General features: G+C 42.6%; 2 protein-coding genes across 5 annotated transcripts in view; one reads left to right on the plus strand and one right to left on the minus strand.

The window, feature by feature from the left end:
- The window catches only part of MYO1D (myosin ID), a 382,795-nt gene extending 380,863 nt beyond the window's left edge, over window positions 1-1,932 (minus strand). For all 3 annotated transcript variants that reach the window (XR_007720271.1, XM_050763783.1, XM_050763788.1), the window contains exon 1: window positions 1,527-1,932. Coding sequence is in view for 2 of the 3 variants with exons in the window: in XM_050763783.1 (XP_050619740.1) it covers window positions 1,527-1,621 (95 nt within the window). In the remaining variant the exon portion in view is untranslated. The remainder of the gene's footprint in view (window positions 1-1,526) is intronic.
- A 1,344-nt stretch (window positions 1,933-3,276) lies between these two features.
- Window positions 3,277-26,862, plus strand: LOC126939020 (late histone H2B.L4). Of its 2 annotated transcripts, none has more exons than XR_007720283.1 (2): window positions 3,277-3,813; window positions 26,468-26,862. XR_007720283.1 is itself a non-coding variant. In XM_050763853.1 (2 exons), exons 1-2 carry the CDS (start codon window positions 15,118-15,120, stop codon window positions 26,648-26,650), a joined length of 357 nt encoding a protein of 118 aa, XP_050619810.1. In that variant the 5' UTR covers window positions 15,106-15,117; the 3' UTR covers window positions 26,651-26,862. The 2 variants fall into 2 exon arrangements, 1 of the variants encoding a protein (XP_050619810.1); XM_050763853.1 differs by lacking the exon at window positions 3,277-3,813 and adding an exon at window positions 15,106-15,291.
- Window positions 26,863-27,210: the final 348 nt, after the last annotated feature.

The raw sequence follows: 27,210 nt of genomic DNA on the forward strand, positions 1-27,210 counted from the left end.
TCTCTTAATTTAAAACAACCTTAATCTATGAAATTGCTATGTAACTTACCCCTTTATCTATTTTACGTGCACTTGGGAAAACTTAAAACAGTTTTGCTAATATGGATTTGCCAGGCACTAATCTTTGAAGTTACAAACACATATTATTAATAATTCATTTAACCCTCAGGACAAACCCAATCCTACAGACAAGAAGACTGAGGCACAGAGAGGTTAAGTAACTTGCTCAAAAATCACAGCAAAAATGTAGTAGAACTAGAATTTTAATCTCAACAATCAGACTCTTAATCACTATGATAATGGGTATTGGTTATAGCTGATGTAGAAGTATGTCATTTTGATTAATATTTGAGGTGATTTCTATAAAAGTTGTGCATCCAAAACTTGATCAGAAATGTAACATCCTATCATTATGCTGGTATGTAATAAATCTGATCGACCCCTGTCAACTGGATTGACAGAGGTAGTTAAAACTGCAAGTAGGGTTAAGCACCCAAGCCTAGATTATGATTTTCCATTTTATAAGTTTAAGGAGTGATGTTTAGCTATAAACCTTAGAAGAAATGGAGCCAAAGCTTGCAGGGAAACACATACACGCACACCAAAACTCAGCTATTTTGAAACTCCACTTACTTTAACGTTTAAGTCAAACTAAAACTGTTTACATATTACTCTATCAAGGGTGAAATAATCCCATGTAAAGGGCTTTCTAAAACAAATTCACATCTTGGAAGCCCATTTTGGGGCGATGAGTTGTGACTACGTTCTCAAGGATGTCAGTAACACAAGGGCTCCATCCACTAACTCCTTGAAAAAAACCAAAGCCATGAACGTCTTGTCAAATTCAGACAGTTTATCTTGGCACTGGCAAGTACACCAGTCTCTTCGATGTCTGGAAACGTGTCTAATTACGTTTAGAGAGTAACTAAAAAAATAGCCAGTGTCCCGGAACAGACAGCTCGGGGATCACTCCATAGCATCCTGAATGACAGGATGGAACTACGCCAGGAGAAAAAAAAAAAGGCGGGGCGGGGGGGTGGCGAAGAAAGAAAGAAAAGAAGCAAGTGTAAAGCCGGGACGAGACGCCAGCCTCTCTCTAAAATAACCCTGAGTCCTCCTAGGGCCTTCGGGGCCACCGCAACTCTCGCTCAAGTTATTTCCCTTCAGTTTCCACGAGGTCACCGGCCCGTCCACATCCCTCACCTGGCGCGGGGAAGTGCGCCCTCCGCGCGGCACACCCCCTGCACCCAAACCCAGGACAGCGCCCAGGGCTCCCCTCTCAGGGAAGCCCGGCCCTTGAGCTCGACACGCCCCCCGCACCCCAAAGCGGCCGCACCCCAGGGGCGTCCGCTCTCGGGAAAGCGCAGCTGCGGAGCTCGGCAGACCCCCGGACACGGCAGCCCGGCCGCCCCTCCATCCCTGGAGCTTGGGCGCCCCCCGACACCCCGGATCCGGCCTCGCCCGGATGCGCCCCCTCTCGGGAAAGCGCAGCCTCGCGCCCCTGCGCGCGGCCGCTCCGCCCTCACCTGAGCCTGAGGTTGGCCATGAACTCGGGCATGGAGACGGTGTCCATCAGCACGAAGTCCGCCTTGCCGAACTCCAGGCTCTCCTGCTCCGCCATGGCGCCGGCGCGGGGACTCAGGTGGGCGCGCTCGGGCCGCCGGGGCCGCTCCGGGGGCCCGCGATGTGCTCGGGAGGGGCCGGGGCGAGGCCTCGCCGCGAGGCTACGGGGAGGGGGCGCGCACGCCGCTCGGCGGGTCCGGGCCGGACGGAGGCCGCCCCGCTGCTCCTCGGCGCCTTCTTGGCCGGCGCGGCTCCGTACGGGACGCACCCGGCAGTTTCCGCTCCTCCCGCCGCGGCTGCCGGGCGCTGTAGGGGCCGGGACACCGAGACAGAGACGGCGGCGGCTGGTCCCGCCTCCGGCCTGGGGCTCGCCCCGGCTCCGCCCCGCCCAGGCCTCCCGACTCCGCCCCGCCTGGCCCACTGAGGAGCCCGCCCCAGCCGCGGCCCTGGCCACCGCCTCTTCACCTGGGCGGCGCGCACGCGCGGGTGGGCGGCGGGGACGCGCGCTGGGCCGGGCGGCGGCAGCTGGGCGGCAGCGCCCCCTGGGGACAGGCGCTGGGATCTCAGGCGGCCAAGAGGATGGCCGCCTGCCGCGCACACTTGGTAGCTGCCAACAAAGTTAGAAAAGGTGGCACATATACACCATGGAATACTATGCAGCCATAAAAAAGGATGAGTTTGTGTCCTTTGTAGGGACATGGATGCAGCTGGAAACCATCATTCTTAGCAAACTATCACAAGAACAGAAAACCAAACACCGCATGTTCTCACTCATAGGTGGGAACTGAACAATGAGATCACTTGGTCTCGGGAAGGGGAACATCACACACCGGGGCCTATCATGGGGAGGGGGGAGGGGGAAGGGATTGCATTGGGAGTTATACCTGATGTAAATGACGAGTCGATGGGTGCTGACGAGTTGATGGGTGCAGCACAGCAACATGGCACAAATATACATATGTAACAAACCTGCACGTTATGCACATGTACCCTAGAACTTAAAGTATAATAATAATAAAAAATAAATAAATAAATAAATAAAAAAGAAAAGTAGTTCGTGGAGCTTTTCGCGAGGACAATTCAGTATGATTCTGTCACCCTGCTCCAAAACCCACTCCCGCCTCTCTACTCACACCCTGCCCATTTTTGAAGTGGTGGTTCAAGCACAGACTGAAAGATAATAATAATGGCTAACATTTTGGAGGCACCAAAAATGCCCAGAGTTGTTCTCAGCGCCTTAGAGAACTTTTAACAAACTTTCCACACGACTAGGAAGTGGAGCAGCTGCGGTTTTACGCAGGTCATTTGACTTAGGAGCCGCAGCGTTCAACCACGTCTGACTACCTCCAATCTCCAATGGCCCATTTTCTCTTCCACTCATCCGAGCATGTCATCAGACATGACCTTGTATGATTATTAAGTTTTTAGTATATCTATGTATCATCTCTCCAGGATTATTGCAGATGACTTGAGCATGGGACCATCCTTTGGGCATCCACCAAATAGCTATTGTACTACTTTGCATATATAAATATGAAATCCATATTGGTTCAATGGAATGAAGTGAGTTGTAAGTAGTCTCCAATTTATTGACACATTGGTTGAGCTTGGAAAATTGTTTTTGAACTTAGAATGAGTTTTCCCAAGGAAAATATACTACAAATGACTTTCTTTTCTTTTCTTTTTTTTTTTTTTTTCTTTTTCTAGAGACAAATTATCCCTCTGTCACCCAGGCTGGAGTGCAATGGTGAAATCACAGCTCACTGCAACCTCAAACTCCTGGGCTCAAGCAATCCTCCAGCCTCAACCTCCCGAGCAGCTAGGACTACAGGTGTATGATACCATGCCCAGCTATTTTTTTAAATAAATGACTTTCTAAGGTATCTACATTTATTCAGTCCTGTGTTTCTGTTAGGACATCTTCTATTACAAAATCTACTAGGAAATCTAGAGGCCTCCAAGGACCTGGCTGGGCTTCAACTCTGCGTGAGTTTGAGATGAGTAAACCAGACTGAAGGACCTTGCCCAAGGCCTGCTTCAGCTGCCAGCCACCCACGCTTGCCAAGAGAAAGGAAAGTGGCTTTGTCACCTCCTGAGGGACTGCCTTTGACATCAGAAAACCACCCCAAACCCTGGCACCAGCAGAGCTGGGCTGCATCTGACTACGTTAGCAGCTGTCCTTCAGAAGGAGGAGATCCACCTGTCTGGATCTCAGTGTCCTCATTCGTGGAATAAAAGCTCTGGAATAAGGTAGGACTGACCTATGGTTGGGTCATTTGTGGAGATGTCGGTCAGTGGCTAAGTAGGTTATTGCATAGGGTATGGCTGTATTCCTAATGTTTGTATTGGCATGTTTAAACATAAGCAGAACTGAACTTCAAAACGGAAAGAAAGAAATCTCGAACTGTGTGACTTTGGAGTATCCAGGGACCACACCCCAAAACCTATTGGTAAATTACATGTGTGTGTTCCCTGAGCCCTTGTGGGTGTTAAAAATTAGGGCAAAATTCCAGGTTCCAGGAAAAGAAACATCAAGGCTTGCAGACTGAGAGGGTTGCAGAAATTGTACAGTGGGTAGGAGCTATGGTGGGATACAATGTGGTTTCCAAATGGCCAAAGTAAGAGATCCTGATTTTAATCAACATCTTATATAGGAACCCAACATATAAAACACATATAAAACATATGCAAAGGGTATTTTATTAATTTCTTGTTTAAGTCCAAATTAATGTAAAATTAGGCATTGATGCTCTCTTGATGAACCCAAATCTTTCAATGGGGCTCACTATTAGCCTCAGGATTCCAGTTTACTTTTGTATGTTGTTTTTATTGTACAGTGTCAAGGAAATTCTGGTTTGTATAACTACGCAGTAATTTGTTACCCATACAACTTTACATTCAGCATTTCTAGGCCAATGTGCAGTTACAACCTTATTAATCAATGGCACACTTGAGCAAAGTTCAGGTATATGGAAAGCTGGCAGGAGAGACAGAATGCTGAGGTCTGTATTCAATCGAGGTAACCTAGAGCAGATTAGCTCATTATGCACGTTCGCTGTGACAAAATTTGAGTAGAAACACATTTGGAGATGCATGTTTTTGTTACAGTTTAAAATATACTAAAAATAAAACAAATAAGTTTATATCCCCAATCATGAGACGCACAGACACCATGAGCCTCCTGATGTGATCTCCTGAAAAAGACACGTATCATTGACCTGCTAAAAATACATAAATGGAATCTAATCATGAAGAAACATCAAACAAACTCACATTAAGGGACATCCTACAAAACAATTGACCTGTATTCTTCAAAAATATCAATGGTGTGAAAGACAAAGAGGCTGAGGCACATCACAGTTAAAGGCAATGTGTGATTCTGGACTGGATCTCCAACCAGAAAAGTGTAAAGGACATTATTGGGATAATTGGTGAAATTCAAATATGGACTCGATGTTAGATAGTAGAATAGTATCAATGTTAGTTTTTCTGAACTTGATCATTTTACTGGGATTCTGCAAGATAATGTCCTTGTTTCTAGCAGATATCTGCTAAAGTATTTAGGAGTAAAATGATGTCTCAAACTGTTTGGCGAGAATAATAAAAATAATAATAAGGAGATGAGGAGGTGGAAGGAGGGTATGGATATATGTTGGTAGACATATAAATGATTAAAACAAATGATGCAAAATACTAACAACTGGTAAAGTAGTTAAAAATATATGGGACTTTTGAGGGGATTTTCTTTTGTACTATCCTCACAACTTTTCTGTAACTTTGAAATTAGTTTGAAATTTATTTATTTTATTTATTTATTTATTTATTTATTTATTTATTTATTTATTTATTTTGAGACAGAGTCTCACTGTGTCGCCCAGGCTGGAGTGCAGTGACATGATCTTGGCTCACTGCAACCTCTACCTCCAGGGTTCAAGCGAGTCTCCTGCCTCAGCCTCCTGTAGCTGGGACTACAGGCGTGTGCCACCATGCTCGGCTAATTTTTGTATTTTTAGTAGAAACGGGGCTTCATCCTGTTGGTCAGGCTGGTCTCAAGCTCCTGACCTCATGATCTGACCACGTCAGCCTCCCAAAGTGCTGGGATTACAGGTGTGAGCCACCATACTCGGCTTGAAATTTAAACTTAAAAATTAAATAGCAATCTAAAACTGTCCTAAAATAAAATTTTTTACTTTAAAAAAATTAAATAGCACTTAGAAATAAAAGTCACATCAGAATTTTGCAAACCTTCCAGAACTGAAGAACCAGCAGATATTTTTGAAAACCCTGGTCCAGGCCGGGCGCGGTGGCTCAAGCCTGTAATCCCAGCACTTTGGGAGGCCGAGGCGGGTGGATCACGAGGTGAGAAGATCGAGACTATCCTGGCTAACATGGTGAAACCCCGTCTCTACTAAAAATACAAAAAATTAGCCGGGCACGGTGGCGGGCGCCTGTAGTCCCAGCTACTTGGGAGGCTGAGGCGGGAGAATGGCGTGAACCCGGGAGGCGGAGCTTGCAGTGAGCCGAGATCACGCCACTGCACTCCAGCCTGGGAGACACAGCGAGACTCCGTCTCAAAAAAAAAAAAAAAAAAAAAAAAGAAAAGAAAACCCTGGTCCAGGGTACTTCTTAGCTCTGTTTGGCATAGATGTGCTAGGAGAATATAAACACTGAACAGGTAATTCTAAAAACAAAAATAATTAGATGTCAAATATATCCATATACCCCGGAGAAGGTGCATCCTGTTCTCTGCCTGAAATTCTCCCTGCCACCCCACCCCTCACTCCTATGACCTAGCTAACTTCTGCTAATCCCTCCGCTCTCAGTCTCAACATCACTTCCTCCAAGAAATCTTCCATAATCTCCTAAATCAGAATTGGCTGTTCCTCCTCTCATACAGCATCCTGGAAGTGCTGCCCCCATTACAGCACTAAATGCCCTTGAGCCTATTGTCCATCTCTCTCACTTGTTTTTAAGGGCCATGAGGGCTGGAAGCTGTCTTTTCTGTTTTTTGATGTAAACGTAACTCTGGCACCTCCTAGCATAGTGCCTAAGAGATGAAGTGCTTAATAAACACTTGCTGATAAATGAATATGAAATGGTCTATGAACCTATGGGTCATAAAATGTGAGACTGTGAATCCATCCCCATTGGTAGATTTTCTGCGTTGCAAATTAGTCGTCCTACAACATTAACCTCAGTCTCATCTCCTGCCCCGGAAGCAGATCTCAGGGCTGTGTTTGTTTTTGCCCTGGGGCCAGGCCTGCACACTGTGTGTTCACACTGACCAAAAGCTGCTGTTCCAAAAACCCTTCAGTAGTTACCAGTGGCTGCAGAGGGTCTACTTTTGATGATCCACGAAAATCAACCCTGAATTTTCCACCGCAAATGTTTATTCCCATTCAACTTTCCCAGAATGTTTCTGGGCTGCCCTGCCCTCCCTCCCTTTACCAGGGGATCTGCATCCAAGGAAGACGACTCTTTCAGCATGAGTCTGGCAAGACAGAGACAGAACGGCTAGGAAAACAACAACAACAACAACAATAGTCACACAGTGTATTCTAAGGGCATTTTATAAATTTATTTTATAATCCCATATTGTCACAGAGCAGAAGTAGAAAGGCAAATATATCCTGCAAAATAACCTCATTATGTACTTACAGCCATATAGAAATGATTTGGAACTCTGCCTTAGAAAATATCCAAAACAGGCCGGGCGCGGTGGCTCAAGCCTGTAATCCCAGCACTTTGGGAGGCCGAGGCGGGCGGATCACGAGGTCAGGAGATCGAGACCATCCTGGCTGACACGGTGAAACCCCGTCTCTACTAAAAAATACAAAAAACTAGCCGGGCGAGGTGGCGGGCGCCTGTAGTCCCAGCTACTGGGGAGGCTGAGGCAGGAGAATGGCGGGAACCCGGGAGGCGGAGCTTGCAGTGAGCTGAGATCCGGCCACTGCACTCCAGCCTGGGCGGCAGAGCGAGACTCTGTCTCAAAAAAAAAAAAAAAAAAAAAAGAAAATATCCAAAACATACCTCCTCCTCTTTACTGCATGAGCCTGGATTTGAACTAAGAATGATACATCAGAAATAGCATATGTACTTTTCATGGTTTCTGAAGCCTAAAGATTATTTAAGTATAAAGAGACCTGACAGTTGGCTCTCTGATGTCATTGATGACTTTTACCCACCTGTAGAGTCCCCTGTCTCCCCTAACCCCCCACCTGACAATATAGACATCTCACAGGACAAAGGAAAGGGAGTTTTCATGGCAGGGATCACTACCCTAAACCATCCTGAAAGCCCAAAAAGTGATTTTTAAAGTTCATCTTCTCACCTCTAACTCTTAAAGACAGAAGACTAGCCAGCCAATTGCTAATGACTTGGCTTTGAGTTCTAGAGACTTCTTTTCCCCATCGTTCCTGTGGTCCAGCTATGCTTACCTGTGATGGTGTTGAGTTGGGGACAGGAGTCACTGTGATACCACAGACAGAGCTCCTTTTAACTAATGAAGCTAAGCACAGAGGGAGTTGGGAGATGTCAGCTGAAGAGGGGAGGAGATAGAGGAGGAAGAGAAGGAAGGAGCTACTACTACAAGGGTGTCCATAGCAAGAGGAGAGTAGCAAGGTACTGCTTCTCAATTTTAGGTTTCATCATCCTTTAATAAAAAGTGTGGACTTCCAGCTGGGCACATTGGCTCACGCCTGTAATCCCAGCACTTTGAGAGGCCTAGGCGGGTGGATCATGAGGTCGGGAGTTCAAGAGCAGCCTGGCCAACATAGTGAAACACCATTTCTACTAAAATTACAAAAATTAGTTGGGCATGGTGGTGCCCACTTGTAGTCCTAGTTACTTGGGAGGCTGAGGCAGGAGAATTGCTTGAACCCAGGAGGCAGAGGATGCAGTGAGCTGAAATGGTGCCACAGCACTGCAGCCTGGGCAACAGAGCGAGACTCTGTCTCAAAACAAAACAAAACAAAAAACACCTGTGGACTTTTTCTCTTGAGACACATATATTAAGCACATACGCAGAACAGTTTGCACATGGGCCACCTCTTCACCTCCACCTCTGGAAGTAACCTCTCTTCTATGGGCCCCAAGTTAAGGACTCCTGAGCTAAGGGAAAGATCACACCACAATTCCTGATTGTTATGGAATGGAGAAGAATTGTAGCAAGCCATTACCGTCAGTATCCTGTGAGTCACCAGACAGGGACTGTCCCAATAACTCATCCCCCTGTGTGGGCAGACAAGCCACAGATGTAAGGCCACAGGAAAGATAGAATCAGAGGGTGGAGGCGGACAACCTGCAACTGCTTCCAGAATTATTCCTGCTTGCTATGACGTAGTTTCTGACTATCAACATTGAAAGGGAATGCATCTTTTCAGTAATTATGGAAGTGTTTATCACGCTTGGTTGGAGTTGGCTGTTCAGGCATATCCCTAAACTCTCTAGGACAGGGGCTGTGCCCAGCTCATCCTCTTATCTACAACCCCTCAAGCTGTGCCTGGTACCCAACGGGTATTTCTGGAGTAGAGTAGGTGAATTAATTAGCAAGTTAATTAGTAAATGGATGTGTGTAGATGTATTGTTCCATTTCAAGGGCCATATGGCCTTTCCTTAAACCCCAAACCAGATAATCACTAAATCTCAAGCAATTCTGGCCATTGGAAGCAGTCCTAGAGCTAGAAAGTTTGAGAGTGTGATAGGAACCCATGAGAGGGAAAACAAAAAGACATATCACAATCTATTCATGGATTGATGGTGTCTTAAGGCAGGATGTCTCAAGCTTTAAAGTGCAAAAGAATCACTTAGGGGGCCAGGCGCAGTGGCTCATGCCGTAATCCCAGCACTTTGGGAGGCTGAGGTAGGTGGATTATGAGGTCAAGAGATCGAGACCATCCTGGCCAACATGGTGAAACCCCATCTCTACTAAAAATACAAAAATTAGCTGGACATGGTGGCAGGTGCCTGTAGTCCCAGCTACTCAGGAGGCTGAGGCAGGAGAATCGCTTGAACCCGGGAGGCGGAGGTTGCAGTGAGCCGAGATCGTGCCACTCCTTTCCAGCCTGGTGACAGAGCAAGACTCCATCTCAAAAAAACCAAAAACAAACAAAAAAATCACTTAGGGATCTTGTCAAAATGCAGAGTTTGATTTAGTAGGTCCCGGTCCTGAAATTCTGCTTTTCTAATAAGCTCCCAACTGATGCTGATGCTGCTGGTTCTGAGACCACACTTTAAGTAGCACGATTCTAAGGACTAGAATGTTGTTACTTAAACATCATGTTTAAGTATGATGATATATATAAAGGAGGATATGTTTGGTCATATCAAACATCCTCCTTTATAGATGGACAAACCGAGTCCCAGGAAGAGTGGCTGACTAACTAGATCAAAGTGAGGCAGTGGTAGAGCTGAGACCAGAACTCAAAATATCTGGTCTGGGTCATGTAATGGGTAGTTCCCACTACCTAGCATGGACATTCAATTAAGAGATAGAGCCGGGAGGGTGGGGCAGGAGAATTGCTTGAACTCAGGAGGCAGAGGTTCCCGGGTGAGCCAATATCGGACCACTGCACTCCACCCTGGGTGACAGAGTGAGACTCTGTCTCAAAAAAGAAAAAAAAAAAAGACATTGCATTTCGTGAGACGAAGTTCAGGAGGTAAGGTAAGGAGAAGTGAGGGAGAGCAACACCCTAGATCTTCTCTGGGTAACCCCAGAACTTCTGTTCCTTTCCCTTTTCTAAATATTGGGATGATGTCTTCCTTTTCTCTGTCCCCTTTTTCTCCTAAAAGCTTAGAGTAGAAGTTAAAGAGGAAATATTCTTGGGACTGGAAGAAAAAACCATTCCAATTCCAAATACTTTGCTACTTTGTCAGGTGGAGGGAAGAAAGGAATTGGAATAGTTTTCTTCCAAATCCAACAATATCTAGTAACTAGTACAAGATATGATAGTAATAAATAGTACTAGATACTACAACAACTACTACAATATTAATACCTAGTACTAGTTAGTACTAGTTTCATCTAGCATTCACATTGGGTCAGTATCTGCAGAATTGACATTCCAGGAAGAGTGCAACATCATATTTAGGGTGATGGACAATCTGCTCCCCCAAACTGCTTTCCTCCTGCCATTTATCTAGAGTTTCTCAGTTTTTCAACTGGTAAGCTGCAGCAGTATCCATCTGCTAGGGTTAAGATCCTGAATTAAAATGCACAGCATGACCCTCTAACTTTTTCCGATCAACTGGATTAATTCTTCAGAATATCTAGAGGTATAAATAATATGAGCCAGGCTTATATCCAAATCTGACAACCTGAACCCCAAAGAAATTATACAGGGGAAAATTTCAATCTAGGAGATCCCACAGGTCATGTAACCCAATATCCCATCCAATGCCTGAATCCCCTCTGTAATATGCCACAATGTCTGCACCTACCTGGGACATTTGCCTCATTAGGCCTCCCTCATGCCCAGAAGATATATCTACATAAAAACAGCTCACTCATCTGTAATCCCAGCACTTTGGGAGGCCGAGTGGGCGAATCACGAGGTCAGGAGTTCGAGACCAGCCTGGCCAACATGGTGAAACCCCGTCTCTGCTAAAAATACAAAAATTAGCTGGGCATGGTGTTGCATGCCTGTAATCCCAGCTACTCAGGAGGCTGAGGCAGGAGAATCACTTGAACCCTGGAGGCGGAGGTTGCAGTGAGCCAAGATCGTGCCACTACACTCCAGCCTGGGCGACAGAGCAAGACTCCATCTCAAAACAAAACAAACAAACAAACAGCTCACTCACTCTTAGTCCTGAACCACTGCCCAGACTTGCTCCATGCCCTGTATGCCAACCATCTCCCAACTGTCCCATCTTCGTTTTCCTCATTATCCCTATTTATGAGCTTGACTTGTCCTTTGGAGTTGATATGCCACCAAGGTAGGACCAGCTTGAAGTGAATTGTAATCAAGTTGGGGGGCCAAGGTCAGGGCCAGGTAGAAAGGAGCCTCCTACTTTTCTCAAGTTGACATGTCTTTAGGGTTTCTGTCCATAAAATTCCAACTCTGATTTCACCGACCTTTTTGAGGTCCAGCGTCTCAATGTCTCAGTCTGACTTTGCTTATCTCCTCACAATGTCACTTTCTCTTAGTGTTCTCATCCTTTCCAAGTCTCTTCTTAGCTCTCCTGAACTGAATAGGATTCGGTTCAGAGTAGCATCCTCCCCGTACTCAGGAGGCAGTGGTGGCACAGTGGTACCCAAACTTTAGGTACCTGCACCAGAGGCTTAGAGATCTGAATTTTAATAAGCAGCTGAGGAGATTCTGCTGCAGGTGAGCAGGGGGCCAACCAAACTTGGGGAAATATTGAGAGGAATTTTGGTGTCATACACTGGAGTTCAAGTGCTAGGTCTGTATGACCGTGAACAAATTAGCTCATTTGCATAAGCCTCAGTTTCCTCACCTTTAATAAAGATGAGAAAAACCCACCTCCAAGTGTGAAGTGAGGTGACATCTATAAAGTGCTTTGTGTAATTTAACGTGGGCAGTAAGCACTCAGTAAATACAAGCTAGCGTTGCTATTAGTGCAATTGCTGCTTTTATCTTCAGAATAGGGAGTTATTAGAAGCAGATAATTTGTGGCATGTCCTTTTTAGCAGACTGAGATTTCTAATTGATGTCTGTGAGTCTCTGATCACCCTGTGATTTTCCTCTATGTGAGTTTTATGATTCCTGTTGTTGATTTATGACCATTTACATGTATAGCCCTGGGCCTTGCACTTAGTAGGGGATCAAAATTTCTTGTGTGTGTGTGTGTGTGTGTGTTTAAAATAAGAGACAGAGTCCAGCTCTGTCAGACTGGAGTGCAGTGGTGCCATCACAACTCACTGCAGCCTCAAACTCCTGGGCTCAAACAACTCTCCTACCTTACCCTCCTGAGTAGCTAGGACTATATGGGACTACAGGCACGTGCCACCATGCTTGGCTTATTTATTTATTTATTTAAATTTTTTTGTAGAGACAGGGTTTCCTATGTTGCTCAGGCTGGTCTCAAACTCGGGCTTAACCAATCCTCCTGCCTTGGCCTCCCAAAATGCTGGGATTAGAAGCATAAGCCACTGCACCTGGCCTTCTTGAATATATTTGAATGAGTGAATGCCCTCTATGCTACACCCTCACTGCAACATCACATTTCTTCTTCCCATTCCCCAAGTGCTCTCTGGCATCTTCCTGACATACAGCCCTGGTTTACATCCCTCCTGGCACAACTCTTCCCATTTCCCTGTTCCACGTGAAGAGTGCCATCCCATGGAGCCTTGGTTGTTATCTGCCAATTTGTACTTATTTGCATTAAAACTTCTGATTCACTCTGTTAAAGTGTGACTTGAATTTATTTAAAATAATGAGAAAAAAACAACAAAAACAAAACAAAACGAAAAACCTTCTGATTTACTCTATCATACATGCTCTGTGTATATATGGCATTTTATTTTATTTTATTTTGTTTTGTTTTGTTTTGTTTTGTGGCAGAATCTCACTCTGTTGCCCAGGCTGGAGTGCAGTGGTGTGCTCCTGCTCACTGCAACCTCCACCTCCCAGGTTCAAGCGATTCTCCTGCCTTAGCCTCCCGAGTAGCTGGGATTACAGGCGCCTGCCACCATACCTGACTAATTTTTGTATTTTTAGTAGAGACGGGGTTTCACCATGTTGGCCGGGCTGATATTGAACTCCTGACCTCAAGTGATCCGCCCGCCTTGGCCTCCCAAAGTGTTGGGATTACAGGCTTGAGCCACCGCACCCGGCCATAAAACTCGCATTTTAAAATAGAGAGTTAAAAGGTGAGACTGGTGACTTGAGAGTAAGAGTTGGGGGTGGGGTGGGGGCATGGTTTTGACAACCAGGCAACAAGGAACTACTATTTCCTTTCATACTTGTTTCTTTCCAGTACATAGAGGTATTCTGTTCAGTTTTTGTTGTCGTTGTTAACTCAGGCACTATTCAGATTTTTTTTCAGGGTTTTAAGTTCAGGACTTTGCAGAGTATCAAAGAAATAATTCAGAAGAATTCAACCTACACTATAAATAAGTTACATTTGAATACATGTAGCAATGAATTGATACATGTAGCAATTATGTAGAGCACATGTGTAACTGCAAACATTGTGGGGCTCTGGTGTTCAGTTTTGGAAGGAGGTAGAATGTGAGTTAGAAAGCAAAGGCTCCAGGGCTGGCTCTGCCACTCAGACACTGTATATGACCCTGTACAAGTCACTTAAGCCCTCTGAACCTCAGTGTCCTTCTCTGTTAAGTGGAGTAATGCTAATATCTTACCTCATAGCATTGCTCTGGTAATTAAATGGGATAAAGAATGTTAGTGTGGCATCTGGGACATAGTTAGGGCTCCTAAGTTGACAGCACTATTATTATCTGTCATTCCCTTTCACCGGGGCTTTGGTGCAACTTATAACCAGTGGTAGGGGAAAGAGTGTTCTGATCTGGTTTTTCTCTCCTTTGACACCCTGGTTCTCTGGTGTCCTCTTATCTGTTCGTTCGTGTCAGGCTGGTCACTTCCTTGTAGCTGAGCTTATATACTAATTGCAGGAAGTTCACGGCCTATCTACGATTTCTCAAAGTTCAGTCTTGTAGATACAGTGACTTCCTGGCATTCTTGTTCATGCTGTCACCCGAGTTCCTAATTGCTATTGCATAACCAGGTACATGCTTGCCTTTCAGAGGATGCATTTTTCTCCTGATGCAAATACAAATACAAGGCATAAGTGCAATGTCTGTGCATATATGCCTCCTCCACTCCAACCCAAAGCTTGTGTAGTTGTTTCAGGAAGGTTTCATAGATCAATAAATTCCGTATCTGGTTGGTCATTAGATTCACCTGGCATGCTTTAGAAAAATCTGTCTTCCAGGTTTCACTCCAAGTCTTTTGAATATAAATCTTAGCGGCTAAGAATCATGTAATAAAAACACCTTGAGTTAGGTACAATAAAAGAATAACTTCTGAAATGACTGTTGCCTGGTAAATTAATGGCCATTGCATCAAAGTAGCCTCTCTCGTTTGGAGTCTACACCTAATCTCGCTCTCTATTTTTTTTTTTGAAACAGGGTCTCACTCTGTCACCCAGAATGGAGTGCAGTGGCATGATCATGGCTCACTGCAGCCTCCATCTCCTGAGCTCAGGTGATCCTCCCACCTCAGCCTCCCAAGTAGCTGGGACCACAGGCATGTATCACCATGCCTGACAATTTTTTATTTTTATTTTTTGTAGAGACAGGGTTTCACCACATTGCCCAGGCTGGACTCAAACTCCTGGAGTCAAGTGATCCTCCCACCTCGGCCTCCCAAAATGCTGGGATTACAGGTGTGAGCCACTGTGCCGGCCTACACCTAATATCTATTATGGATTCTGAGAGCCTTCATCTTTGCAGGTGTGATCACTAATTTAATTAGGAAAGCATACCTTCAAGCCCTCCCTATAAAACCCTTTCGGAGCACACACTTGCATACAGCCAGTGCTCTGAGCTAGTGGCCTAAGGATTGAGCTTTCAACATGTATTTCATTTGCTTAAATGACCTAAGATTCCCTAAGAACAAGACTGAGCTTTATTTCCCAGTGAAAAAGAAGTATGAGCGGGCCAACTCAGCCACTGGGAAGAAGAGGAGGTGGAGAAAGAAGAGGAGGAAGGAAGCCTATTTTAGTTACGTGGGGAAAATCCTAAAGCAAGTGAGTTGGTGCACTCTTAGAATGGCTAAGAGAGGTATCATGTTAGCGGTCCTGGGTATGATCTTGACTTCAACTTACTGTGATACAGGAGTCCTTCACACATTGCGTTCCTGAAACGTTATGTGCCAACAGCTTTTCTAAATTGGATCTGCTAATGGCTGCTGTCTTCTCTCGCTTCGTTTTCTTTCTTTTGGCAGCAACTCTGAACACCTGAGCTCTTAATGAATGTCTCTCTCGTATCTGTTAACAGGCAATCTGTAAATCTGTAAACTGATTCTTTTTTCTTTTTTTTGAGACGGGGTCTTGCTCTGTCACCCAGACTAGAGTGCATTGTTGCAATCATAGCTCACTGCAGCCTCCAACTCCTGGGCTCAAATGATTCTCCCACCTCAACCTCCCAAGTAGGTGAGACTATAAGCCCACACCACCACCATGCCTAGCTAATTTGTTTGTTTGTTTTAGTGGGTTTTTATTTTTTTAGATAGGGTCTCACTACGTTACCCAGGCTGGTATTGAACTACTAGACTCAAGCAATCCTCCTATGTTGGCCTCCCAAAGTGTTGGAATTATAGACATGAGCCACTGCACCTGGCCTAAAATGATTCTTAAATGCCCTCTCCTTTTCTTGTAGAGCGGGTATTCGCCATCTAGTCTGTTCTGTAACTTTGAAGAGTGGCATAGATCGGTTTTCATCAAATGATGCTCTGTATTTCTAATATTTCTTAGGAGGGGTAGGCACCCTTGTTCCTTCCTCTTGCCCACCCAACCTCACCCCGTGGCATACAAAATTGGTAGAAAACAATCAGGAAAGTCTTCTCCCTCAAAAGCTGGGGAGATTCAAAAGATGTGAGGAGATTTTATGAAATCTTGACTGAATTTTATGCCTTCATGACAAGGAAGTAAGTTTGAGTGTTCACGTGTGTCATACCACAGCTCCCATATTCCAGTAATATCATCTAGAATCTGTTGCTTATCCTGGGAAAAGAAGGGGAGAATGGGATTAAGGAAAGATGGGAGAGGAGAGAAGGTGCGTGATATGTAGTGAGGATATATAGAGCAGAGCTTCTCAACCGTAGCCCCGTTGACATTTTGGGGCTGGTTAACTCTTTGTTGTGGGGTTCTGTGCATTGTAGGAAGTTAAGCAGCCTCTATGACCTCTATCTGCTAGATGCCAGTTGCACCCTCCCTCGCAGTTGTGACAACCAAAAATGTTCAGGCATTGCTGAATGTCCTCTGGAGGGCAAGATAACCCCTAGTGGAGAACCGCTGCTCTAGACCCGTAGGGCTGATAGGGCTCTCTATGGGATTACTTGCATTAAGTAGTCCTTTGGGCATTCCCTGGACATTGCCCTCTAATTAGCCTTTCTTTGGCTTGTTCTTAACTGTGTGGTCCTGGCGGGCCACCTTGTACCTCCCAAGGCTTGCATCTGTGGCTGGAGTCACTGTCTGAGGGCACCATGAGGATAAAACAAGATATTGGTTGGATAAATGTATTGAGGGTCTAAATGGTCTAAGTGCAAGCCTTGTTTGCTGTGGGAACTCAGATGAAAATGATGCAGCCTTTATTGTAAAGGGACTCACAATCCTGTGGTGGGAGAAAGTGTTGAGGAGGAAGTATTTCTCGATTATTAGAACCAGGAAAAACTTTTTGAATCTCACCTCAAGCCTTCTCTCCCTCTCACCCCCCATCTTCCCCTTCTTCCCTCCCTCCCCCCCCCGTCACACACACACACACAGCAAAAAGAAGCTGAGAGCAGTGTGAAAATATGACTTCCTCAATATGTCTCATGTCCAGGCAGAGCTAGGATTAGAGCCTTGGGTAAATGATTCTCAGAACAGCTTCTTTTTACTACTCTGGCTGTCTCTCTAACAAACAAGGACACTAATGACATGTAGCAACGTGTGATACAGGGCCTGAGAGCAGAGAGTGCCAAAGTCCTCAGCGGGAGGAGGAACTTAGTAAGTGTGTGTGGAACACAGATAAGGGAGCTGGCACTTGGGGAGGAGCCTTACAGGATGGATAGGATCTGAAGAGTGCAGTTAGGTGTCAGCATGGTAGATAGAAGTGACAGATGAACAGTGGGGTGAAGGCTGGAAAACACAGGGACATATCTGAGGAAAACCAAGTTTTCCAGCCTGGGTGAAGACCACAAGGAAGTAATAGGAAGGAAGAGAGGCTGAAGATTGAGAAATGTTAAAGTAAAATGCTTACTTAAAGTGAAATATAACATGGGAAAGCGCATTCTAAACTAAGTGTTTTCCATCTTCAGAAGGTGTTGGACCCACTTCTGTTAGGAAAAACCAAGTCACAAAAGTTGAAGTGACTGGAATTAGTCTGTGTTATCCAAACAACGGTTATCTTTCTCACCAGCTCCAAATTCCCCTCCCTCTCTTCTTTCTCATCCCAAGAAACTGCTGATAGGTATGGTGGACCCCAAAAATCTGAGATAGGTCTCAGTTAACTTAGAAAGTTTATTTTGTCAAGGTTGAGGATGTGTGTCCGTGACACAGTCTCAGGAGGTTCTGATGACATGTGTCCAAGGTGGTAGGGGCACAGTGTGGTTTTACATATTTTAGGGAGACATGAGACATCAATCAATATGTGTAAGATGTATACTGGTTCAGCCTGGAAAGGTGAGACAACTCGAGGCGAAGGTGGGACAACTCAAAGTGTGGAGGAGGCTTCCAGGTCATAAGTAGATAGGAGACAAATGATTGTATTCTATTGAGTTTCTGATTAGCCTCTCCAAATGAGGGAATCAGATATGTATTTATCTCAGTGAGTAGGGGGTGACCTTGAATAGAATGGAAGGCAGGTTTGTCCTAAGCAGTTCCCAGTTTGGCTTTTCTCTTTAGTGATTTTGGGGGTCCCAAGATTTATTTTCATTTCACATTCCCCCTTTTAAAAAATCTTTTGGAGAAAACATTTTAGGAGACAATTAATCTGGTCTCGGGTTTCGTCTGATCCCTCATGGCTAGGATGGCTTATTTTTAGATAGGTAGGTTTTGAGTTATTAGGAAAGTTCATTTTTAGTAGGTTGTGAAGTCTCGTGACCTATGAAGAGAAAGTAGGGGGAGGAAGGGAGAAAAACAAAAACAAAAGAGCAATTTTGGAAAATTGGTATAGGCTATATTACTCTGAAGTCCATACTTTAGTAGGCAGGTATGAAAGTGGCTTATGTATGTAAATAGGTTGCTATTATTTTCTTCCGCAGTTTAAGTTGTCTAGTTTCAGTTCGTAGGGCTTTATGAAAGCACAGCTTAGTTTTCAGTGATTCTAAATTGGGAAGGGTGGAGGGGGAAAAGAAAAAACTTGAAAACATTATTTTGGAGACTTGTAGCCAAGAAAAATTAGAATTTGGTTTAAACTGTAGAAAACAGTAAAAATTGAACAACATTAAGCAAGACTAGAATCTAATAACAGGTGTCCTATAGTTTTTGAAATATAATTTTTCTCTCTAGTTTCCCATTTTTATTAAAGACAAATCATGCTAGGACTCATTTCTTTTATTATACTTGGCCTGATTACTTGTATATAGTACAGTAGGAAAAAATTTTTAACATAGGCTTTTAAATTGGCTTTGATGGAACTTTGTTCCATAGAAAGAATCTTAGATAAGAGTTTTTAAAAGCCAAGCCCAGTCATGTATTTGTACCATCGAATACCTATGAGTTGGATGAATTCGTCTCCTCTTGAGGTTCCGAGATAAACTTGGGGCTCCTGGGCCTGTCAGAAAGTAATATTCTTTACTCATCATAGGTCAGCCTGGCTGAAGACCTTTATAGGGACTGTGCCAACAAGGTATGAGAGGCCAGTTTTCCCAAGGGGCTTTTATTGGCTCCGTAAGTCAAGTGTGATTCTTTAAAGGAAAGCACACCATTCCCGTCAAAAAGTCTTGGTGAAATAACCAGTTTCTCTAGTTATGTCCTGTTATAAATGAAAATAGATTATTACTCTACTTATATAAATAATTGTATTTTCAAAAGTTAAGAATACTCAAATAGTTTCCAAATTCTGGAGAAATCAAAGAGAAACAAGTGTGTTTTAAAGTTTGTTTCATAGGCATATACTAAATTGTTAAAAGTTGTTAATAGCCCAAGAGAAAAGTTTCCTTGACTATGAAAAAAACAAAACAAAGGATCAGCAATAAAGTTTTAAGTAAAAAGTTAAAAAGATTATTTCAGTCTTCTATTAGGTCACTCCATATAATTAATTCTTGTTCTGTTTGATATTTATAAACATTTCCATTTTCCATGAGTCTTAAATGTTTTTCTTCTATTCTCATGTCACAGTCTCCATAGTTATCAGAAATTTGTATTCGAGAGTATCTGTTAGAGCCTTATAGTTGTTTATAAAGCCACCTTCTAAAGAGTACCAAAGCAAGACAACAATTGTCTGTGGATGACAGTTTTAGGTCAGTCATAGTTGACATACAATTGACAAGGAAATTTGTTACTTCTGTGGCACACAATAATTTAACATAACAATTATAATTATTGATAGTGTATACTAAGTCATATCAGAATTATAGGAATTTCCCATAATTTTGGAACATATACCAATAACATATTTATATAAATACAGTCCAAATAAAATAAAATATCATTTTATATTTGACTTGTTTCCTGTGTAATTTGTACATCAAATAAGTCAAACTAGGACTTTTGGGAAACCCAATATCTTAAAGGATTAATTTTTGGACTTTAGGGAACCTCATATCTTAAAGGATTAATTAGGTCAGAAAAAAGACATAATTTATAATTTGATTTTGGAAATTTTGTAAAATATCAAAAGTTAAAAACACCTGATATCACAGGTCATTATAAAACAAGTCATTCATCTGACCAAAGTGATAACTCAAGGATTTCAAAAAAAGGCAAAAACTTTCATTGTTTGAGAGAGGACACTTAATTTTCCAAACGATGAGTCCTAATAAACAGTATGAAGCCAATTAAAAAAAAATTTTTTTTTTTGAGATGGAGTCTTGCTCTGTCACCCAGGATGGAGTGCAGTGGTGTGATCTTGGCTCACTGCAAGCTCCATCTCCGGGGTTCACACTGTTCTCCTGCCTCAGCCTCCCTAGTAGCTGGGACTACAGGCGCCTGCCCCCATGCCTGGCTAATTTTTTGTATTTTTAGTAAAGACGGGGTTTCACCATGTTAGCCAGGATGGTCTAGATCTCCTGACCTCATGATCTGCCCACTTTGGCCTCCCAAAGTGCTGGGACTATGGGTGTGAGCCACCACACCCGGCCCTTGTTTTTAAAAATTTTATAAGCAATCTATAAAATTTTAATCTTGGCCAGGTGTGGCCTGTAATCCCAACACTCTGGGAGACTGAGGCGGGTGTATCACCTGAGGTCAGGAGTTTGAGACCAGCCTGGCCAACATGGTGAAACCCTGTCTCTACTGAAAATACAAAAATTAGCTGGGCATGGTGGCATGTGCCTATAATCTCAGTTAATCGGAAGGCTGAAGCAGGAGAATCGCTTGAATCGGGAGGTGGAGGTTGTAGTGAGCCATTATCATGGCACTGCACTCCAGCCTGGGTGACAGAGCGAGACTGTCTCAAAAAAAATTTTTGTTTTTTAAATCTTGACCATAAGATATAATTTCCATATACCTTTTATAACTTTTATTAAGGAGTCCGTTAGTGTTTCAAAAAAACCTTGTTAATCTGACATAGGGGCTTATGCGTTGGTCTTTAATCAGTGTGTTTTTGACATTAATTATTAATTTATAGGGAAACTGAACTTATTTTATCTCTCAAAATTGGCCCTTACAATCTCACATATTCACCTCTTCTGTGATAGTCCCTGGGCCTTGAGGAGTTGAATAATTTTATTTTCTGGCCCTATGACTCAGGAATGTAGTTTATTTTAATTGGCATCTTCTATTGGGCCTGAAGATGAGGCTTTAATTGTTCTCAGTGTTTAAGATTTAGCAGGACTTGGTGTCCTTTTTAGTCCCAGGAGTCAAAGTCCTGTAACTCAATGTCACAAGTACTTTAAAAGTACATACAGAAAAATACATGGATGTAATAACCTTAATTTTAAAAAAAAAATTTATCTCAGTTTTTTCCCTAAGCAAACCAAAACTTAATAATAATGGCATAGGAATTGTTTCAATAAAATGTAAAATCTGTTAGACCAGTTACCAAAAGGTAAAAGAAAAGACCTTCTATACTGTACAGAATATTATGTTGGAAGAAGACATTCCTTTAGACCTTCAAGAAAACATTGTTAGTATTGATCCACAATAAACAGAACTCAAGGAAAAATGATTTATGAGCTGAAAATGAGTTGAAGAGGAGCATACTATTTTGTGTCCTTTAAAAGGAGAAAGAAAACTGAAAACGGTGAGATGCAATAAAAGTTGAACTTTGGGCTAAAAAAAGTTAAAATCTCTTATAATTTATTGAGAGTAAGTCAATCCCTTAAGAACATGTCATTGTTCTAACCAATTATTTAGTGTAGAAGTGTTTTTAAATGTCAAGCCCAATTTCTAGAAAGATGATTATACTTTAATAGACAACTTGATCATATAAAACTTTTTTTAAACACTGAATTTTCTTATTGTGACTTACACAGACTGTTCATGACATGTTTGGACTTTCTGGCTTGTCCTGAACATCCCTCTTTCTTAAACAATCAGTCATTTTACTTTAGGACTAAATCTACCATACAAGACTCTTTCTCATATAAAATTATTTCTCTTTATGCTTTGTTACCAAAAAAAAAAAAAAAAAAAAAAAAAAAAAAAAACACCTCTTTACTTTTTTTTTTTTTTTTTTTTTTTGAGATGGAGTCTAGCTCTGTCGCCCAGGCTGGAGTGTAGTGGCTGGATCTCAGCTCACTGCAAGCTCCGCCTCCCGGGTTTTTTACGCCATTCTCCTGCCTCAGCCTCCCGAGTAGCTGGGACTACAGACGCCCGCCACCTCGCCCGGCTAAGTTTTTGTATTTTTTAGTAGAGACGGGGTTTCACCGTGTCAGCCAGGATGGTCTCGATCTCCTGACCTCGTGATCCGCCCGTCTCGGCCTCCCAAAGTGCTGGGATTACAGGCTTGAGCCACCGCGCCCGGCACCTCTTTACTTTTATAGCTTTCTTCACATCTTTCTTATTTCTTGGTTTCTTTTATCTTGTTTTATACATAACCTTTAAATACATTTTAAATTAGACAGAAGTCATTTACCTAGATTATTTATAAAAACTGTGATAGTCATCATTTAAAGTTATGGAACTATCATTGTAAAATTATAACTGAGACAGTGAAAAAGATCTGACATAACTGACTCAATCTCGTTTTTAACTTCCAAGTTGTCCTTGTTCATTTTGGGGTGTAAGCTGAAATAACTTTGGGAGGAATTTATAGTTTAGCTTTGAAACAAAGATAACAATCCCTTCCCCAAACAAACCTTACTGCCTGTAGACTAGACCATCGAAAGTCACAAGATTAGGAGTTATGATAATCTTACTAAATTTAAGATGTAGTTTTTATTAAACAAATATCAATATCTTATTAAAGATTACACAAGTTGGCCAGGCGCGGTGGCTCACGTCTGTAATCCCAGCACTTTGGGAGGCCAAGGCAGGCAGATCATGAGGTCAGGAGATTGAGACCATCCTCGATAACATGGTGAAACCCCGTCTTTACTAAAAATACAAAACATTAGCCAGGCGTGGTGGTGGGTGCCTGTAGTCCCAGCTACTTGGGAGGCTGAGGCAGGAGAATGGTGTGAACCTGGGAGGTGGAGCTTGCAGTGAGCCGAGATTGCGCCACTGTACTCCATCCTGGGCGACAGAGCGAGACTCCATCTCAAAAAAAAAAAAAAAATTACACAAGCAAAGATAATTCTGTTTTTGGGCTGTGTTTATAGTTTTGTAACCCCTATACCAAATTTTGACACCTTTATAGTATTTGGCAGGGATAAGAATGAAATTGTTTAATAAATGCAAACAACAATGTATGTTGGCAGTTATTAAGATATTTCTAATATTACTTTACCAACAATGTTAAAGTTAGTTTATTAAAGATTTTAATTGTTATATAAACTTGAAAGAGCATTTGACTAGTCTTTTCTTTTTTCCTGATAAAGTATTTGATTCAAGTGTTTTATATTCTTAAGCCAATTGGAGTTCTTTTATATATTTTCAGTAGTGAAATATTATATATACAACACATAAATACATAGATGTATTAGGCATGCCAATAGAAGTACTTCCTATCAATTCATAAAAAACTTTTTTTTCCTATCTTAGACTTTCAAATTCTTGACAACCTGTTTTATTATCTTAGGCACTTGTCAGTTAAATAGTCTTAAACTTGTATGTTAAAGGAAACAACTCAGGTAAAAATCTCATAGCAAAATTTACATCGTAAGTTACAGAGAGTAAAAGTCTGTGTTAGAGGGACATTAAAATGAATTTAATTGTCATTTGAACATAAAATTATAGAAATTATAAAGTCCTTTTAAATACACACACACACACCCTATAGTTTTTACTTCAGAACTTTAGCCATGAGATAAATACAAATTCACCAGCTTGCAAAATGAACATGTTGGATCTAAACAGTGGTTTTTATCTGAAGAGAAAAATAATAGCAGATTTAAAGCAGGCAGAAAAGAAAAATAGAGAAAAAGAATTTAGGAATTCCATAGTTTACAGGTCAACATTAGGGTTCTTTTTCTTTAATGTAAATGTGTACAAAGACCATATTCCATTTTACATAAACTCTGGCAAGTAGAGGTGTCATAAAACCTACGGAGTGTTTGAAAAGGGGTCATTCTTGTTTTCTCCTCATTCTTAGATTATTTCTCACTTTTTTTTCTGAAGAGGGGGAACTCAGCTGTGGCCTCAGGTTTTTTGTGTGGTGGGTTGATGCGTGCTGCTTGTGGCCACACTCCACAATGTGTCACCACTAGGTTGTTGCACCCTCTTACATGTCTGTTTCTCTCTCCAGAGGTCTAAGACTTCTGAGAGGGTTCAAAATGCCAGGTGATCAGTCTTTATACATGTTTCCTGGATGAGTCTTTTTTAAAATTAATTTTTGTTGGAGATTTCCCTGTGGGGTTGTTGTATGTCATGGGGGTCAACCCCCAGACACTCCCACAAGGCCCCTGGTCACCCAAGGGCACCTTTCAGCCAGGAGGAGAAAATGCCCTTTCTCTTCAGAGCTGAGAAAACTCAGTTTTTCATTTATCTATGAAAACAACAGTTCAGTTCCTCATGTAAATGTACACAGACAAGCCAAATCGAGATAAATTTTGGGAGACAAAGTAATAGACAAGACCTCTTAGAATGCATCTCCGAACTAGAATTAGGATCCTTACACAACAACTTCCTAGGAGAGAAAAAAATAAACAATAGCCAAGGGCATTTCCTGTAAACTGTGTTCAACTATCCCTACTTTGTAGTTCTCATCCGCCATTACACACATCAAGGTCAAATCCTCTAACAGTACAAGATAATGTCTGGTACCCCCAAAGCCAAAGAGGTCAGGTCATGTAATACAGAAAAACAGATACTCAGACCTAAGAAAAATCTGCCTATGACTCTTGAAACTCAACAAAGAAAACAGAACACCCCAAAAGGGGTGACTGGCACCTTTGTTCTGAATTCTTTGAAAGGGTTCAAGTCATTAGAAGCCTTCTCTAGATTTTTTTGGTACTGTAGATGGCAAAGGGGCAAGGAGGTATAGGGTGGAAGAAAAGTTTCATTTACTTTTCTTTATTTTTTTTAAGACAGGAAGTAAACACTGAAACCAAACACATTTTTTAAACTCTTTTATAGTTGTGAGGAATTTTAGTCAAATGAGAGAGGTTTTGTTACCCATAATTTGGAATTTTCACTTGGATTTAATCAAGTCAGGTAAAGCTGGTCAAATCTGATGGGAGAAAGACTGAAACAAACAACAACGAAAACCCAACAATATGATCATTCAGTGTTCTAATGGCAAGAAAAAATTCAGACCAGCTGGTGGTTAAACTTTAGCCAAGACAAAACTCCAGTTCAGTTATTTACCTAGGGATGGGTCTGAGGCTGAAGACTGCTTTCTACCATCCTAGAAGCAGGAACAAAAGCCTCCAACTCCTCTTCCCTGCTGAGAGTGAGCTCAAACTCCATTAAAGGAGTTACCTGCCTTCCATTGTCCTGTAAACAGGAAATCTTGCCTTCCTTGTTGGAAGCAAGTAAAACTCCAAAAAAAAAAAAAAAAAAAAAAAAAAAAAAAAAGGGAGGAGTTGTACAGCAAAATAAACTTTAGTTCTTGACTAAATCTGAGGAGATGAGGAATTCTCTGGAGGGGGTGCTCGCAGACGTCAGTAAATTGTCCTATTGGTTTGAGCCATAAAGTTAGCTCATACTGGTACCAAGCACCAACAGAAGATTTGTCAAAGGTCAGGGGCATCTCTACTGAGAATCCCTTTATGGTTACCAAAATGTGAACCCAGAAAATCTGAGACAGGTCTCAGTTAATTTTCGTGTGTGTGGTTGTGTGTGTGTGTGTGTGTGTGTGTGTGTGTGTTTTCAGTTAATTTAGAAAGTTTATTTTGTTAAGGTTGAGGATGTATTCCATGACACAGTCTCAGGAGGCTCTGATGACATACGCCCAAGGTGGTAGGGGCACAATGTGTTTTGCATATTTTAGGGAGACATGAGACAGCAATCAATATGTGTAAGATGTACATTGGTTCCATCTGGAAAGGGGACAACTTGAGATGAAGGCGGGACAACTCAAAGTGGGGAGGGGGCTTCCAGGTCATAGGTAGATAGGAGACGAATGGTTGTATTCTACTGAGTTTCTGATTAGCTTCTCCAAATGAGGCAATCAGATATGTATTTATCTCAGTAGACGGGTGACTTTGAATAGAATGGGAGGCAGGTTTGTCCTAAGCAGTTCCCGGTTTGACTTTTTCCTTTAGTTTAGTATTTTGGGGTCCTAAGATTTATTTTCCTTTCACAGTACAACAGCCTGTTTCATCAAATGCCTGTCATTGCCCCTTTAGGTGGTTTATCATTATTTTTTAATTCATCATTCAACTTGAAGGTCGCTTATGTTGTTCCACTTGTACATGAATTCATAGAAACCATGAGTACTGGGTGCTGGGTCAGACCACAACTGTTCACTGTGGGAAGCCTTTATTTCTGTCTCACCTTTGTGCTATTTCTTCCCTAGATCCACCCTGATTTCAGCGGGCGCTCCTGGGTCTTGTATGCACTAGGTGCTCTGAATGCTTGGCAACTGGAATCGGTTAGCCTGGAGGCATTTAGACTGTCCTTCTACAACCACAGAAGAGCCATCACTGGCAGAGAGATCCTTGGCGCAGTTAAGCAGAGATCTTCTCAGAAGAGCTTTTGAACAAATGAAGTTGTTCGGAATGGCCTTGTTAAAATGACTCACTTGTCAAAACAACTGGATGTGTTGGAAGGCTGGGTTGGAAGACAAGATGTCTGAGAAGCTGTCCTGCTGCATGAGGAGTTTCACTGCTACACACCTAATCTCCGGGTCCTGTGTTTTTGGCCTCCAGCTTACTTCGTGAACATAATAAAGGAAAGGCATTTTCTCTTGTGTGTGCTGTGTGTGCACGTGTGTATGTGCTTGTTGTCTATGGCTTTTAATTTCTTATGTATGCTAATCCCCTGTTTTGTGCTTACCCGTTGTATTCTTTGAAGGACACAACTAGATCGATGACACTGTATAGCCATCATCTCTCCCCACTCCAGACTGAGGGTGGAGATGGCTGCACTAGAATGAACTGAGATCACAAAGGACTGGGGGGCAAAGTGGAGGGCACAGATGTGGGGGTATTAACCCAGGGACAGGGGAGCTTGAAAGTAGACAGTATTGTCCAAACTTGCAGTGTAATGAGGACTGCTACCAGCTTCTGGCTTTCTCCCTATCCACCTGTGCCTGCCTCT

The sequence above is a fragment of the Macaca thibetana genome, chromosome 16, assembly GCF_024542745.1.
Source record: "Macaca thibetana thibetana isolate TM-01 chromosome 16, ASM2454274v1, whole genome shotgun sequence".
Lineage (NCBI taxonomy): Eukaryota > Metazoa > Chordata > Mammalia > Primates > Cercopithecidae > Macaca > Macaca thibetana.

Coding starts and splice junctions, on each gene's coding strand:
- LOC126939020 (XM_050763853.1), top strand. CDS start 15,118: ATGTATTTCATTTGCTTAAATGACCTAAGATTCCCTAAGAACAAGACT. Junction 15,292..26,467: donor TGGGGAAAATCCTAAAGCAA/GTGAGTTGGTGC, acceptor TTTCTTCCCTAG/ATCCACCCTGATTTCAGCGG.